We start from the raw sequence: 16,406 nt of genomic DNA, 5'->3' as shown, positions 1-16,406 counted from the left end.
CTTGCACGAGGACTCCCAGCTCCCTTTGCACCTCAGAATTTTGAATTTTCTCCCAGTTTAGAAAATAGTCTATGCTCTTATTTCTTCTACACTTGCCAATGCTGTATTCCATCTTCTTTGCCCATTCTCCTAATCTGCCTCAAGTCCTTCTGCAGTCTCCCTGCTTCCTCAACACCCTCCATCTATATTTGTATCATCTGTAAACTTGCCCACAAAGCCAGCAATTTTCCCATCTAAACAATTGACATAAAACGTAAAAAGAAGCAGTCCTAATACCAATCCCTGCAGAACACCACTAGTCACTGGCATCCAATCAGAAAAGGTTTCCTTTATTCCTTGCCTCTTGCCAATCAGCCAAAGCTCCATCCATGCTAGTATCCTTCCTGTAATATCACAGGCTTTTAGCTTGCTAAGCAGCCTCGTGTGTAGCACCTTGTCAAAGGCCTTCTGAAAATCCAAGTACACAACAACCCCTGATTCTCCTTTGTCTATCCTCCTTGTTATTTCCTCAAAGAATTCTAACAGATTCGTCAGGCAAGATTTTCTCTTTAGGAAACCATGCTGACTTCGGCCTGTTTTATCACATGCCTCATGATAACCTCATCCTTAACAATTGCTCCAACATCTTTCCAACTACTGAAGTAAGGCTAACTGGCCTATACTTTCCTTTCTTCTGTCTCTCTCCCTTCTTGAAGAGTGGAGTGTCATTTGCTATTTCCCAGTCCTCCAGAATAATGCCAGAATCTCGTGATTCTTGGAAAGTCATCACTAATGCCTCCGTAATCTCATCAGCAACCTCTTTCAGAACCCTGGGCTGTAGTCCATCTGGTCCAGGTGACTTTTCTACCTTCAGATCTTTCAGTTTCCTAAACACTTTCTCTTGAGTAATAGCAACTACAATCACTTCTGTGTCCTGACACTCTCGAACATCTGGCATACTGCTAGTGTCTTCCACAGTGAAGAATGATGCAAAATACTTATTCAGTTCACCCAACATTTCCTTGTCCTCATCACTACCTTTCCAGCATCATTTTCCAGTGGTTCAATATCTAGTTTCACCTCTCTTTTACACTTTATACATCTGAAAATACTTTTGGTATCCTCTTTGATATTATTCGCTAGCTTAACTTCATATTTCATCTTTTCACTCCTTATGGCTTTTTAATTACCTTCTGTTGGTTTTTAAAAGCTTCCCAATCCTTTAATTTCCCACTAATTTTTGCTCTCTTTGGCTTTTCTGTTGGCTTTGACTTCTCTAGTCAGCCACGGTTATGTCATCCTTGCCTTAGAATACTGCTTCTTCTTGGGATGTATCTCTCCTGTGCCTTCCAAATTGCTGCCAGAAGCTCCAGCCATTGCTGCTCTACCATCATCCCTGCTCGTGCTCCCTTCCAATAAACACTGGCCAGGTCCCCTCTCACGCCTCTGTAATCCCTTTACTCCACTGTAATACTGATACATCAGACTTAAGCTTCCCCCTCTCAAATTGCAGGGCGAATTATATCATATTATGATCAATGCCTCCTACAGCTCCTTTAACGTAAGCTCCCTATTCAAATCATTACGTAACACTCAATCCAGAACAGCTGATCCCCTAGTGGGCTCAACCACAAGCAGTTCTCTAAAGCCACCTCGTAGGCATTCTACAAATCTTCTCTCTTGGGATCCAAACCCAGAACCAATCTGATTTTCCCAATCTACCTGCACATTGAAATTCCCCATGAACAACATATCATTGCCCTTTTGACATGCATTTTCCTTCTCCCATTGTAATTTGTAGCCCACATCCTGGCTACTGTTCAGAGGCCTGTATTTAACTCCCATTAGGGTCTTTTTACCCTTGCAGTTCTTTACCCACAATGATTCTACTTCTTACGATCCTATGTCATCTCTTTCTAAGGATTTGATTTAATTTTTTTACCGAAAGAGCCACACCGCCCCCTCTGCCTACCAGCCTGCCCTTGTCATACAATATACATCCTTGGATGTTAAGCTCCCAACTGTAATGGTCTTTCAACCACGACTCAGAAAGGCCCACAACATTGTAACTTCCAATCTCTTAATAAGATCATCTAATTTATTTTGTTTACTGTGTGCATTCCATTGACAACTTTAGTCCTGTATTTGTCACCCTTTTCGATTTTGCCCCCCCATTACAACTCATTTCACTAACTGTAATTTTTCCCTATCATCTGCCTGTCCTTCCTGACAGTCTCACTGCCCCAGCTTGTATACCAATGGCCCCACCCTCAGTTTCCCATCCCACTGCCAAATCAGTTTAGGCCCTCCTCAACAGTTCTAGCAAACATGGCCACAACCATACAAGAAGGATGTCTAATTAAAACACAGCAACCCGCAATAAAACAATCTCAAATACAAAACTTCACTTTCAAAGAATGGGAAAGATCCGGACAATCTCGCAGTAAGCTCTCTGTCTGATTTCTCTCAGTGACACTTTCAATTGGATGTGTTGGCATTGGCAAGGGTCCTGAGGTGGCTCACAGAGAATGATCCTGGGAATGAAAGGGTTAACAGATGAAGGAAGGGCATTTGATGGCTCTGGCCCTGTATTCGCCGCAGTTCAGAAGAACGGAGGGGGAAGATCGCTATCGAATATTGAATGGACTAGATAGAGTGGATAGGGAGAGAAATATCTCCTATAGTGGGACAGTCTAGGACCAGAAAGCAGACAGGAACTTCCTTAGCCAGAGGATAGTAAATGTGCAGAATTCACTGCATTGATGGCTGTAGAGGCCAAAGTATTGGATACATTTGAAGCAGAGGTTGATAGGTTCTTGATTAGTAAGAGCGCCAAAGGTTACAGGGAGAAGGCAGGAGGATGGGGATGAGAGGGATAATAAATCAGCCATTATGAAACAGTAGAGCAGACCTGAAGAGCTGAATGACCTACTTTGGCTTCTATGTCTTACAGTCCAATTCAATGTAGCGTCTCAGCCTGGAGAATAAGTTTTCATTTAAAATGGTTTCATGTTTTGCTTTACCTGTTTGTAGATTCATTTTTTATTGCAAAAGTTTGCATCACTTTTAAGTTTTTCAATGTCTCTGAATAAGAGACATTTAAAAACTACCTCCGTTTTGACAAAGGGCTTTTGCTGCAGCCTCATTGTCTGTCAAAGCATATCAAGTCCTTTCAGACAACACATCAAGATCACATCATCGATGGCTTCCTTCTGCCCCACTCCCAGTGGTAGGGGGTCAGTGAACCAATCGGAATCAAAATCCTTGACATCGCTAAGACCTGACATAGACTGCTGAGCAACTACATTCTGTCCGTCAGAAAAAACCTGCATCTCCCAGTTGCCACCCATTTTAAATCCACTTTCAATTCAGAGCTGTCAGTCCATGGCCTCCTCTACTGCCATGATGAGGCCAAAGTCAGGTTGGAGGAACATCTTATATTCCAAATAGGTAGCCTCCAACCTGACAGCATAGACATCCGATTTCTCAAACTTCTGGTGATTGCCACCCCACCCCCCCCCAGCCCACCTTCACCATTCCTCATTCCTGTTTTGCTCTCACAGCTCCTCTCCCTTACATACGTGGTCTTCTACCCTCTCCTATTAGATTCCCCCTTCTCCAGCCCTGTATCTCTTTCACCAATCAACCTCCCATCTCTTCACTTCACCCCTCCCCCTCTCCCCATTTCACCTATCACCTACCACCTTGTACTTCTTCCTCCCCTCCCCCCATCTTTTTGCTCTAAATTCTTTACCTTTTTTCCCAGTCCTGATGAAGGGTCTCGGCCCGAAACATTGACTGTTTACTCTTTTCCATAGATGTTGCCTGATCTACTGAGCTTCTCCAGCATGTTGTGTATGTTACTAACAATTAATTTACTTTGAACTCAAGTAGGATTATTTCTTATACTCGGCAATATTTTAAAGCAACTTGATTCTCATTTGGAATGCTGCCACATATACTTGACATGATATTGTCCCTCAAAGGTATAAGCATCTTATAAACTGACAGTGCAACTCCTTGTACCACATTCTGCATTATCACCACTTTCTTTAAACCAGTGGTCCCCAACCTCCAGGCCGTGGGCTGATACCGATCCAAGAAGCCAGGACGCACCCAGCCCATCTTTAAGAAAAAAGCTGAAATAAACAAGCTAATTAATTAGGTGCCACCCGGCACGTAAATGTTGGCCCAGATCGGAGGCGATTGCCAATCGGGTCAACATCTATGTGCCGGGCTGCCCCTAATTAATTATCTTGTTTATTTCGGCTTTTTTCTTAAAGATGTGCTGGGTGCGTCCCGGCTACTGCTGTACCCCTGCATGCTTCGCGGATCGGTATCGGTCCGCGGCCCAGAGGGTGGGGACCACTGTTTTAAAACAAGTGAAGGGGGAAGGCCCAGAGTGTAGGACAACGATACAAACACATTCCTTACCTTAATGTTTTATGCACTGTCCAGTTCTCTTTATTTAACTGAATGTCCTCTTCAAGTAGGTTTTGTTCTGGTTCTTTGATGTCTTTGTTATCGTTCAGTTTCCACAGCAGGATGAGCGCGTCTGCCATGAGAATGGAATTTTTAATGCAAAGAAACCGATACCATTTTTTAATATCCTCAAAGAAAATGTCAAGTACAAAGACAAAGTACACAGTTTAATTCAGTGATGGGAGATTCTGTGGGTAAATCCATCATGAGGCACTATTTCCATTAGTTAATGGGTTCGTTTAATTTCGGATTCCCAAATTCCTGAGGGTAATAGTGGCCACAATTGTTCCCCAGAATACCCTGGCTGGGACCTGACACTATGCAAGATTGAGTAATTGTAATTAAAGCAAAGCAAGAACTACCAATCCTGTAAGTCTGAAACAATAGCACAAAACATTAGAACTGGCAGACCTGGCAAGACACGCAGCAGGAATCCAAATCATGGCTCCGACCTGAAACACTGATCGATTCTCTCTCCATGGTGCTGCCTGACCTGCTGAGTATCTGAGCATTTTCAGCTTTTGTTCAAATACCTGTCCGTGTTTGCCATCTGTAGTTGCGATCAAAAGGATCCATCTAACTGACAGTCCACGACACTAATAATGAAACTTGTGGAACTCAGGCTAAATGTAAATACTGGCTCCATTCAGCTCAGTCTCTGGGCAGGTAACAAGGCATGAGAACTTAACTCCTGAACAACACATTATTTATTCAAGCACAGTAAACCCTTTGCATCTTTAATTTCAGATTCAGAATCTGTTCAAAGGTTCATTTTGATATCAGAGAATTTATACAGTATATAACATGAAATTCTGACTCTTCAGACATCCACAAAACAAGAAATCCCACAGAATGGATGACAGAAACATCAAAGCCCCGAAGCCCCTCTTTCCTCTTCCTTTACACAAGCTGCGACAGAAGCATTGACCTCCACCCCCACTTGAACCACATTTTATGAGAATGCAGAAAACCAGGTAATTGCAAAGGGTTCACAATTTTTCTTGCAGAGATTGATAGGTTCTTGATTAGTAAGGACATCAAAGTTTATGGGGAAAAGGCAAGAGAATGGGGTTGAGCGATAATAAATCAGCCATGATCAAATGGCAGAAATGATGGGTTGAATGGCTTAATCTGCTCCTTTGTCTTACAATAGGCATATTAAGTCTATCGTGTTCCCTTATTTTATTAAACTTTACATACAAGTCATACCTTCCTTTTTCCTACTTTTATAGAAATGATCATTATGGTTTTTGGAATCCATAGCCATTCTTGGAACAGTGCCCACCACCCCACCCCCACAAAACCCTGCAAGATTTTACCTCACATTATCCCAGGGCAGGTCAATGGGAGTAGGCAGTTTAAATGGTTCAGCATGTACGTGATGGGCCAAAGGGCCTGTTTCTGTGCTGTACTTTTCTGTGACTTTATTCTATCTCCTATTACCTTTAGCAGAACACAGCAACAGTAAATACATTGCCTTGGCACTACTGCTTTGGTGAGGCAGTTAAATTTGATCAGACGCTCTATTCTATTAGGAGTCTGAGGCGAATTGGGCATGTCAACAAAGACTCCAGCAAATTTCTACAGAGAGCATTCTGACTGGTTGCAAAACCATCTGGTATGGAGATTCCAATGTGCAGGATCACTAGAGACCCAGTGTTGTGGACACAGCCAACTCCATCACGGCCACTAACCTCCCCACCATCGAGGGCATCACATCTTCATAAGGTGGCGACACAAGAAGACAGCATCCATTATCAAGTACCCTCAGCACCTAGAACATGATCTCTTCTCTCCTCATTACTACCATTGAGTCTGAAGACCCACACTCAACATTTTTAGGAACAGCTTCTTCTCCTCCACCATCAGAACAGCAGGAGTGCTAACTTGTGATTCCTCTTTTGCACTATTTATTGATTTCTGTAACTTTTCGTCATTTTTATGCCTAGTATTGTTAGCTGCCACAAAGCAACAAATTTCAAAACATATGTCAGTGATAAGAAACCAAATGCTGACCAATCAAAAGAGCAGTAAAAAATTTGTAAGCTCAGCTTACCGTCACCTCCCGATGCAAGAATTTCACCATTAGGGGAGAAGCGCACAACGTTCACTGCCTTTGTGTGACGTATTAGATTGGATAAAAAATCTATAGCTGCTTTGCCATCTCGGTCTTTCTCAACCTTCCATATCTGCAAAAGATGGCAGTGTTAAAAATCAAGTCAACGCCAGCAAATTTCCCCTTCAAAGGTCTTTAACTTGAGTAACAAATAAGGAAACGCTGGAATGAGCAGCTCGGGTATGTTGCAGCAATGAGGGAAATTGATGGAAGGAAAAGTCACAGTCAACAGCACATGACATTCAGGAGTTACATCGAGGGATGGACAGGCAAAGGTTTTGAAGAGCTTGTTAGAACTTCTCAGATTAAAGACAGATGAAAAACCACGATCACCCACATCGTATGACACAACACATAATGATGACGATGACCTTGACGTTAAGGGAGGTACGAGGTGAAGGGAGGTTTGATTAGTAAGTAGTAAGGGCAGCAAAGGTTATGAGAAGGCAGGAGAATGGAGTTAACTTCCCCCTCTATACTTTCCTTCAAATCTCTTAAAGTTATATCCTCATGTTTTCTTCTTAATTTTTATTATAGAGATACAACATGGTTAACAGGCCCTTCCGGCCCAACGAGCCTGCTCTGCCCAATTACACCCACTTGACCAATTAACCTACTAACCCATTTGTCTTTGAACGGATTGGCCATTCCCCTCCCCCCCGCCGCTGAGGAAAAAATCTCTGGCTCTCTATGCCCCTTATCGTCATGTACACGTCTATCAAATCACCTTTCACCCTCCTTCTAGACGAGACAAATGCATTAAAGAGAAGGCTAGGGTGGATTACAACAATAAAAAAAAGTAAGGGACTTGGAATGGAATGGGCTGAGTGGCTGATTTTCATTCTCTAAGTTTTCCCTAACGGGACACCATGGTAACTCAGGAGTTCAGAGTTCAATTCTGCCGCTGTCTGTAGTGAGTCTCTGTACGTCCCCCCCATGGAGTGCACCGGGTTTTCTCCAGGTGCTCAAGTTTCCTCCTATAGTCCAAAGATGTACTGGATACTTTAATTGGTCATTGCAAATTGCCCGGTGAGTAGGTTAGGTTTAATCGGGATTACTGAGGCAGCATGTCCCGAAGGGCTGGTTGGGGCCTACTCCACACTGTGTCGCTGAATAAAATAATTGCACACACGAGTTAAAAAAGGCTGCCAGTAGCCGTGTCGGTACTTACCCGGACGGCAGTGTCAACCCCTGCAGAAGCCAGTCGATCAATTCTGCCGTGCGGTCCGTGCTGGAAGTCTACGCTGTATACGGGTTCTTTGTTATGCCACGCAATTTCACAGGTGACAAACTTCATGGCGCTCGGGCTGAGAAAGACAGGGAAGAGGGAGAAATATTAACACTGCAAGATCTCACCAAACTTCTTTTGGACTGGGTGAGCGTTTGGATTCCTGTGAAGTGATGTCAAAGTCTGAGGGCGGGTGGCCAGGACACCCTCTCAGTAGCCCACACTCACAGTTTCAAGAAAGATTCAGATTTCTGACAATGATAAGAGTTTGGATCTTTAAACTGTGTGGAAAACAGAATATTTTGGAAAGGCATAAATATCTGAAACATTTCTCGCTGTGGAAATGGAAATCAAAGATCAAAATAAATTTATTATCGAAGTACATATACCACCATATACAACCCTAGCGGGCATTCACAGTAAATACAAAGAAATACAATGGAATCAATGAAAAGCTACACAGAAAGGCAAACAGTTAATGTGCCAAAGAAGACAAAAATGTGCACGTGCATAAATAAGCATTAAATGGTATTGAGAATGAACTGGTAAAGCCCTTGAAAGTAAGTCAGTGTTGAGGTGGGTGAAGTTAACCACTCTGGTTCAGAAGCCTGATAGTTGAGGGGTAATAACTGTTCCTGAACTTCCATCCCGATGGCAGCAGCCAGAAGACAGCCTGGCCTGGGATGGTGGGGGTCTTTGATGCCGGATACTGCTTTCCTGTGGCAGTGCTCCTTGTGGATGTGCTCCGTGGTGGAGAGTGCTTTACCACCACTCCACCAATTTTTGTAGGTTCTTCCATTTATGAGCATTGGTGTTTCCATACCAGGTCATGATGCAACCACAAATACGCTCCACTGTGCATCTGTAGAAGTCTGTCAAAATTTTAGCTGACGTACCGAATCTGCGCAAACTTCTTTGTGATGGCTGGTTGCAGGACAGACTCTGTGGAATGATAACGTCAAAGGATTTAGTTAGTGACCCTCTCCACCTCTGATCCCCAAGGACTGGCTCACAGGCTTCCGGTTTCCTCCTCCTGTAGTCATTAAACATATGTCCTCCTCCTTCAAAGACAGGGGCTTTCCATCCTCCACCACCAGCGCCACCCTCACCCGTATCTCTTCTATTGCGCGCACGTCTGCTCTCACCCCATCCTCCCACCACCCAAGGATAGGGTTCTTCTCGTCCTCACCTACCAGCCTCCGCATCCAGCACATGATTCTCCGTAATCCCCAACAGGATCCCACCACCAAGCACATTTCCCTTGTCCCCACTTTCCGCAGACCGCTCCCTATGCGACTCCCCTGTACATTCTTCCCACCCCACTGATCTCCCTCCTGGTACTTATCCTTGCAAGCAAAACAAGTGTTACGCCTGCCCCTATGCCCCCTCCCTCACTACCATTCAAGGCCCCAAACAGTCCTTCTATTATATCCAGTGCTCCCAGTGTGGCCTCCTGTTTAGCGGTGAGACCCGACTTCGATTGGGAGACCACTTCGCTGAGCACCTCCAGAAAAAGCGGGATCTCCCAGCGGCCACCCATTGTACTTCCACTTCCCATTCTGATATTGTCAGTTCATGCCCTGCTCTACTGTCGCGATGAGGCCACACTCAGGTTGGAGGAACAACACCTTATGTTCCCCCTGGGTAGCCTCCAACCTGAATGGTATGTACTTCGATTTCTCCAACTTCCGGTAAATCCCCCCCACCCCAACAACATTCCCCATCCCCTTTTCCCTCTTTCACCTCATCTCCTTACCTGCCCATCACCTCCCTTTCCCTTTCTTCCATGGCCTTGTGTCCTCTCCCATCAGATTCCCCTTCTCCATCCCTGTATCTCTTTCACCCATCAGCTGCCCAATTCACCCCTCCCTCTCTCCCAGTTTCACCTATCACCTACCACCTTCCTCCTCTCCCCCCACCTTCTTGCTCTAACTTCTCATCTTTTCTTCCAGTCCTGAGGAAGGGCCTCGGCCCGAAACGTCGAGTTTACGCTTCTCCATAGAAGCTGTCTGGCCTGCTGAGTTCCTCCAGCATTTTGTGTGAGTTGCTTTAGATTTCCAACCTTTGCAGATCTTCTTGTCGATAATCAGCTCTTTGCTGACGCTGAGTGAGAGGCTGTTGTGGCACCCTACGGCTAGATTTTCAATCTCCCTCCTATATGCCGATGTGTCATCGCCTTTGATTCAGCCAACGACAGTGATGCCAGCATTTAATTTCCTTCGGGATCAATAAAGTATATCTATCAATCTATCTAATTAGCATCAAATTAACTGAGACTCAAAACTTACTTGAACCTGAGAGGGCGGCCTGACCACTCACCCTCAGACTTCTGAAAGCACCTCCAGAAGAAGATGGCACCAGCAAACAACGCTATCAAAACCGACATCCTCAAGACGGGCCACGAAGCAATTCCTTCCACTTCTCTTTACCTCTGATGTGGTTCTGCTACTGCAGGAGTCTGTTATCTACATTCTGACCGTGTGTTAACAGGCAATCTGGCACTTTGCTGTTTCCGGGAGGGTTCCACGAGGCTATGAGCAAAACGTGTGGCCTGGAGCGTGCAGACTCCACCTTTGGCTTATGGTGGGGGGGGGGGGAAGAGGAGAAGAGAGGAAGAGAGGAGAGAGAGAGAGAGAGAGAGAGAGAGAGAGAGAGAGAGAGAGAGAGAGAGACACACACACACACTGTGGTATGTCAAATTCTGGGTGAACGAATAGCCTTTGGGGTACTGCAAGTCTGTGTCTTCTGATGCTTTTTTTTTGCCAGTGGGGCGAGGGGAGTGGCTGTTTAGCACCGTCTACCAGCCTCTCGCTCACTGCTGCCGGAGAAAGGGGTCTGCGTGTGACAGCCTCTCTCCCCCTCTTGAACGGAAGGACCCTTCCTCGAGAGCAGCGCGTGAGCAATTTCCCCTTCCCTTCCTCTTGAACGCAAGGACCCTCCCTCAAGAGCAGCGCACGAGTGATTTCTCTCCCTCCCTCAATGCTTTCAGAGGATGGTTGTGGAGGAAGGTTTTAATCGCCGCAGTTTGTAGATTTAGACTCTAATTCGGGTTTATGTGTTCTGGTTGCTCTTTCATTCACTGCTACTTTTGGGCAAGTTTTGAATCTGGGCGGCCAGCAGATAGCGAACATGGAGCAGAATGGAAATATGTCTTTTGATTTTGTGTTTTATGTTCTGTGGTTTCTTTTTTTTTTTGTTGCAGTTTGTGTGATTTTTTTCCATGTGGGGGGAGGGGGTTTTGATGTTTTTCGTTGAACGGACTGGCTCCATGGTTCTTTGTTTTGTGACTGTCTGTGGGGAGACGAACCTCAGGGCTCTATACCGCATACCTACTTTGATAATAAATGTACTTTGTATCAAGAAAGACTCTGACGATTCCACAGACGTCCTGCTCAATATTCCATCCATCTCCACTAAGAACAGGTTAATCAGACGAACACGTCAGTGACCATCTTTGGTGTTTAACGTGGTAGCCACCGCACATTTTGAAGGATTCACACAAAATGCTGGAGGAACTCAGCAAGTCAGGCAGCGTCTATGGAGAGGAAGTAAACAGTTGATGGTTTGGCCCAAGACCCTTCAAAGCTGTGAGTGGAAAGGGACGATTTTTGATGTTGTATGATGGCTGTTGTTCAGCTGCCCAGTCTTTCAGTGATTCTATTATGGATTTATTGAGAATGCCCACAGGAAATGAATCACAGGGTTGTACATGAAGACATATGCGTGCTTTGATAACAAACTGAATTTTGAACAAGTAGACATGCAATGAGACTTCCAAGCTGTTCCTGGCACATCCTTAGATTGCGTTGGCTGTTAGTGCAAATGACACTTTTCCCCATATGCTGCAATGTACATGCGATTAATAAATAAATCTAACTAGGCATGAAGGCAAAAGCACTACAGGACTATACAGCGAATGTACTGCGTAATGATCAGATCTGTATGGACATCTTCAAGAAGCGGTGCCTAAGAAAGGAGGCATCCATCATTAAGGACCCCCATCACCCAGGGCATGCCCTCTTCTCATTGTTACCATCACGAAGCAGGTACAGGAGCCTGAAGGGACGCACTCAGCAATTCAGAAACAGCTTCTTCCGCTCTTGCCATCCAACTCCTAAATGGACACTGAACCCTTGAATTAGAATCAGGTTTAATGCATCACCAGCACTTGTGAAATTTGTCTTTGCCGCTGCAGTATAATGTAATACATAATAATAAAAAACCAATTACAGTAAGAATGTAGAATATATACTATATAAATACATCAAATAGTTAAATTAAATAAGTAGTGCAAAGATGGAAATTAAAAAGTAGTGAGGTAGTATTCATGGGTTCAATGTCATTCAAAAACCTGAGGGCAGAGGTGAATAAAGTTGTTCCTGAATCGTTGAGTTTGTGTCTTCAGTCCTCTGTACCTGCTCCCTGATGGTAGCAAAGAGAAGAGGGCATGAACACTACCTATTTTTTTTCTGTTTGCATTATTTAACTGTTTAAAAATATACTTCTTACAGTAATTTGACAGTTTTTTTTATTATGTATTATAATGTACTGCTGCCGCATAACAACGAATTTCACGACCTTTGCCGGTGATATTAAACCTGAATCTGAATAGTATGCAGAGCAAGCTTTTCACCGTACCTCAGTGTAGGTGACAATAATAATCCAATTCCAATATCAAGCACCACTATCTGGACAAGTGTGAAAGGGCTAAGGACGTGCAGGACGGTGGACAGAAGGCGGCGCAGCACAGAAGTGATTCCGAGAATAAGTTTTCAGTGTTTTTCCCCCACCGGTATACACAGCCGGTATTTAGAAATTCTTCCACTGTAAGCCTGTAGGAGTTGTTCAATTTCACCACAGCATAACACACTTCATGAGTACTTCAGTTTCCAATACCTTATTTCCGGATGCCACCTCCAGTGATAACTCATTCCGTTCAACGGCACTTTCAGTGAGGTCTCCAAACCTGACCGTTACCTCAAACAAATTATTCTCCGTAACTTCCGCCACCTCCAACGGGATCCCACCACTAAGCACATCTTTCCCTCCCCCCCTCTCTCTGCATTCCGCAGGGATCGCTCCCTACACAACTCCCTTGTCCATTCGTCCCCCCCATCCCTCCCCACTGATCTCCCTCCTGGCACTTATCCGTGTAAGCGGAACAAGTGCTACACATGCCCTTACACTTCCTCCCTTACCACCATTCAGGGCCCCAAACAGTCTTTCCAGGTGAGGCATCACTTCACCTGTGAGTCGACTGGGGTGATATACTGCATCCGGTGCTCCCGATGTGGCCTTTTATATATTGGTGAGACCCGACGCAGACTGGGAGACCGCTTTGCTGAACATCTACGCTCTGTCCGCCAGAGAAGGCAGGATCTCCCAGTGGCCACACATTTTAATTCCACATCCCATTCCCATTCTGACATGTCTATCCACGGCCTCCTCTACTGTAAAGATGAAGTCACACTCAGGTTGGAAGAACAACACCTTATATTCCGTCTGGGTAGCCTCCAACCTGATGGCATGAACATTGACTTCTCTAACTTCCGCTAGGCCCCACCTCCCCCTCGTACCCCATCTGTTACTCATTTTTATGCACACATTCTTTCTCTCACTCTCCTTTTTCTCCCTCTGAATATACCTCTTGCCCATCCTCTGGGTCACCCCCCCCTTGTCTTTCTCCCCGGACCTCCTGTCCCATGATCCTCTCGTATCCCCTTTTGCCTATCACCTGTCCAGCTCTCGGCTCTATCCCTCCCCCTCCTGTCTTCTCCTATCATTTTGCATCTCCCCCTCCCCCTCTCAAATCCCTTACTCACTCTTCCTTCAGTTAGTCCTGACGAAGGGTCTCGGCCTGAAACGTCGACTGCACCTCTTCCTACAGATGCTGCCTGGCCTGCTGCGTTCACCAGCAACTTTGATGTACGTTACCTCAAAAGGGTAGTTTTGCCAAAGCAATAACCTGCATTGTACCTTTGCGGATAACTATTCATCAGTTGTATGTTTTCAATATATTTTCAGTTATATTTTGTCCGATCAATAAAATATAACTGAACAAATATAGCTGTCAACAATCTTAATCCCAACTGATATTAATTTTGAAGCAACTTTTTAATAATATTGGATATTTTCAATAATCATGGATTTTTAAGTAAACCTACAAACATTAAGACCATCTCATACCAGTTGAGCTTTATCAACCCAACTTTGCAGGACTCAAAATGGAGGGAAAAAAACACTTTATCAAAGGTAAAATCCCCCCCTCCCCCAAGATCTTCAACAAAGTAAACGAGAAAATAAAGCAACACACACAAAATGCTGGTGAAACTTGAAAATAAGTTTCTTCAGCACAAAGTTAAGCAGAGGAGACTCCAGAATGAAGAAAACAAAGCGATAGAGGAACTCAGAAGGCCGGGCAGCATCTGTGGAGTCTGAAGGATAGTCAACGTTTGCATCAGGACGACCTGAAACGTCGACCATCCCCTCTCTGCCTCTACAGGTGCTGCCTGACCCACTGAATTCCTTTGGCATATCTTTCGTGCTCCAGGATTCTGCATCTCCAGTGCCGGAATAAGCTAATATTAAAAAAGTCAACGGTCTCAAACCCTGAGCAAAGTTGTATTTGCTGAGAACATCACGAGACCGGCTAAGCCGCAGCGCCCAGTTCCATGCAATGAATGACAGGAGGTCCAGCCATTATTTTTTAAGTTCCGCCGGTTGCTCGGGGATGGGTGAAGTTGCAGGAGCGACGCTGGGGTGCAGGCACTTACCCTGGGGTGCAGGCGCCGCGTGGCCGGGTCCCCGGGACGCAGCGGGGTGAACAATGACTCGCCCGGGCCCGGGCCAACCTCCCAAACACGGCAAACTTTCCCGCGCGCGCTCCCCTCCACTTCCCTCCCCTCGCTCGCTCACCCCTGACAACGAGCACGTCCGTCGGCAAGATGGGCCTTCTCCCGCCCTCACACACACAAAAAAACAGCCCGGTCCTCCCACAGCGCCACCGACAGAGTCGCCGACCTGCGGCCTAGACAACGTTGAGCGCGAAGAGTCGCCGTTCTATTAGGTTAATAAACAATTTAATAGCGCGGCGTATACATAATCAGGCACAGGGGCTTTATTTGCAATTTATTATTAGGTATGTGAAAAGATCCGATTTAAGTCCCTCTCTTGACTTGGCCAGCTGCAACAAGAGGGTTGCCCTGTCGAGGGGAGGTTTACGCACCGGCGGCTTTAAATAGCAGGATGTTCTGCGTTAACCCGAAATAAATGTGGTAAATTCTTGGTTTTAAAACAGGGCGAGGGAATCCAGGGCCCCTCCTTGGTTCAGGAAAGGTGCCACCTGGCGGCTAGAGGCCGGGGCTCAGCCTTGGAGGTGGCTGTATGTTAACTCATTGGAATTGGTTTATTCTCAAACGAGAAAATCTGCAGATTCTTGAAATCCAAAGAACACACACAAAATGCTGGAGGAATTCAGCAGGCCTGGCAGCATCTGTGGAAAAGAGTACAGTCGACGTATCGGGCCGAGACCCTTCATTAGGATTTTTTTTCCAGTCCTGAAAAGGGGTTCGGCCGGAAACATCGACTGTTTGATAGCTATGTGGACAGGAAAGGAATGGAGGGTTATGGCCTGAGTGCAGGTCGGTGGGACAAGGTGAGGGTAAGAGTTCTCGGCATGGACTAGAAGGGCTGAGATGGCCTGGTTCCGTGCTGTAATTGCTATATGATTATATTTTGTGGGAATTGGTTTATTATGGTCACATCAAGATACAGTGAAAACCTTGTTTTGCATAGAGATCAATTCATTGAACGGTGCATTGAGAGAGTGCAAAGTAAACAATAGAATGCAGAACAAAATATAACAGCTACAGAGAAAGTGTGGGCAGATCACAAGACAAAGGAGCAGAAGTAGGCTATTCAGCCCATCGAGTTTGCTCCACCACTCCACCATGAGCTAAACTATTCTCCCATCTAGTTCCAATTTCCGGCTTTTTCCCCATATCCCTTGATACCCTGACTAATTAGATACCTATCAATCTCCTCCTCAAACACCCTCAATGATCGGGCCTCCACAGCTGTATGTGGCAACAAATTCCATAGATCCACGACCCTCTGGCTAAAAAAATTTCTCCTCATCTCTGTTTTAACTGGGTACCCTCTAATTCTAAGACTGTGGCCTCTTGTCCTGGACTCACCCACCAAGGGAAACAGCTTTTCCATATCTACTCTGGCCAACCCTTTCAATATTTGAAATGCTTCTATGAGATCCCCTTTCATTCTTCTATACTGTAATGAATACAGTCCAAGAGCCAACAAACGCTCCTCATATGTTAGCTGCATTCCAGGAATCATCCACGTAAATCTTCTCTGAACTCCCTCCAACTTCAGAGCATCCCGTCTAAGATAGGGAGCCCAAAACTGCACACAGTATTCCAAATGAGGTCTCACCAGTGCCCCATAGAGCCTCATCAACACCTCCTTACTCTTATACACTATTCCTCTTGAAATGAATGCCAACATAGCATTCGCTTTCCTTACTGCTGATCCAACCTGGTGGTTAACCTTTAGGGTTTCCTGCATGAGGACCCTCAAGTCCCATTG

At 45.2% G+C, this 16,406-nt stretch overlaps 1 protein-coding gene across 1 annotated transcript in view; it reads right to left on the bottom strand.

The window, feature by feature from the left end:
* chaf1b (chromatin assembly factor 1, subunit B) overlaps positions 1 to 14,706 on the bottom strand; it is a 60,592-nt gene extending 45,886 nt beyond the window's left edge. Inside the window, exons 1-4 of the mRNA XM_063049790.1 lie at positions 14,579 to 14,706; positions 7,749 to 7,884; positions 6,518 to 6,650; positions 4,414 to 4,534 (exon numbers count right to left, since the gene is read on the bottom strand). Coding sequence (XP_062905860.1) covers positions 4,414 to 4,534; positions 6,518 to 6,650; positions 7,749 to 7,874 — 380 coding nt within the window. The 5' untranslated portion in view covers positions 7,875 to 7,884; positions 14,579 to 14,706. The remainder of the gene's footprint in view (positions 1 to 4,413; positions 4,535 to 6,517; positions 6,651 to 7,748; positions 7,885 to 14,578) is intronic.
* Between the last annotated feature and the right edge of the window lie 1,700 nt (positions 14,707 to 16,406).

The sequence above is a fragment of the Mobula hypostoma genome, chromosome 6 (assembly GCF_963921235.1).
Source record: "Mobula hypostoma chromosome 6, sMobHyp1.1, whole genome shotgun sequence".
NCBI lineage: Eukaryota > Metazoa > Chordata > Chondrichthyes > Myliobatiformes > Myliobatidae > Mobula > Mobula hypostoma.
This window is presented reverse-complemented; position numbering and strand designations above follow the sequence as displayed.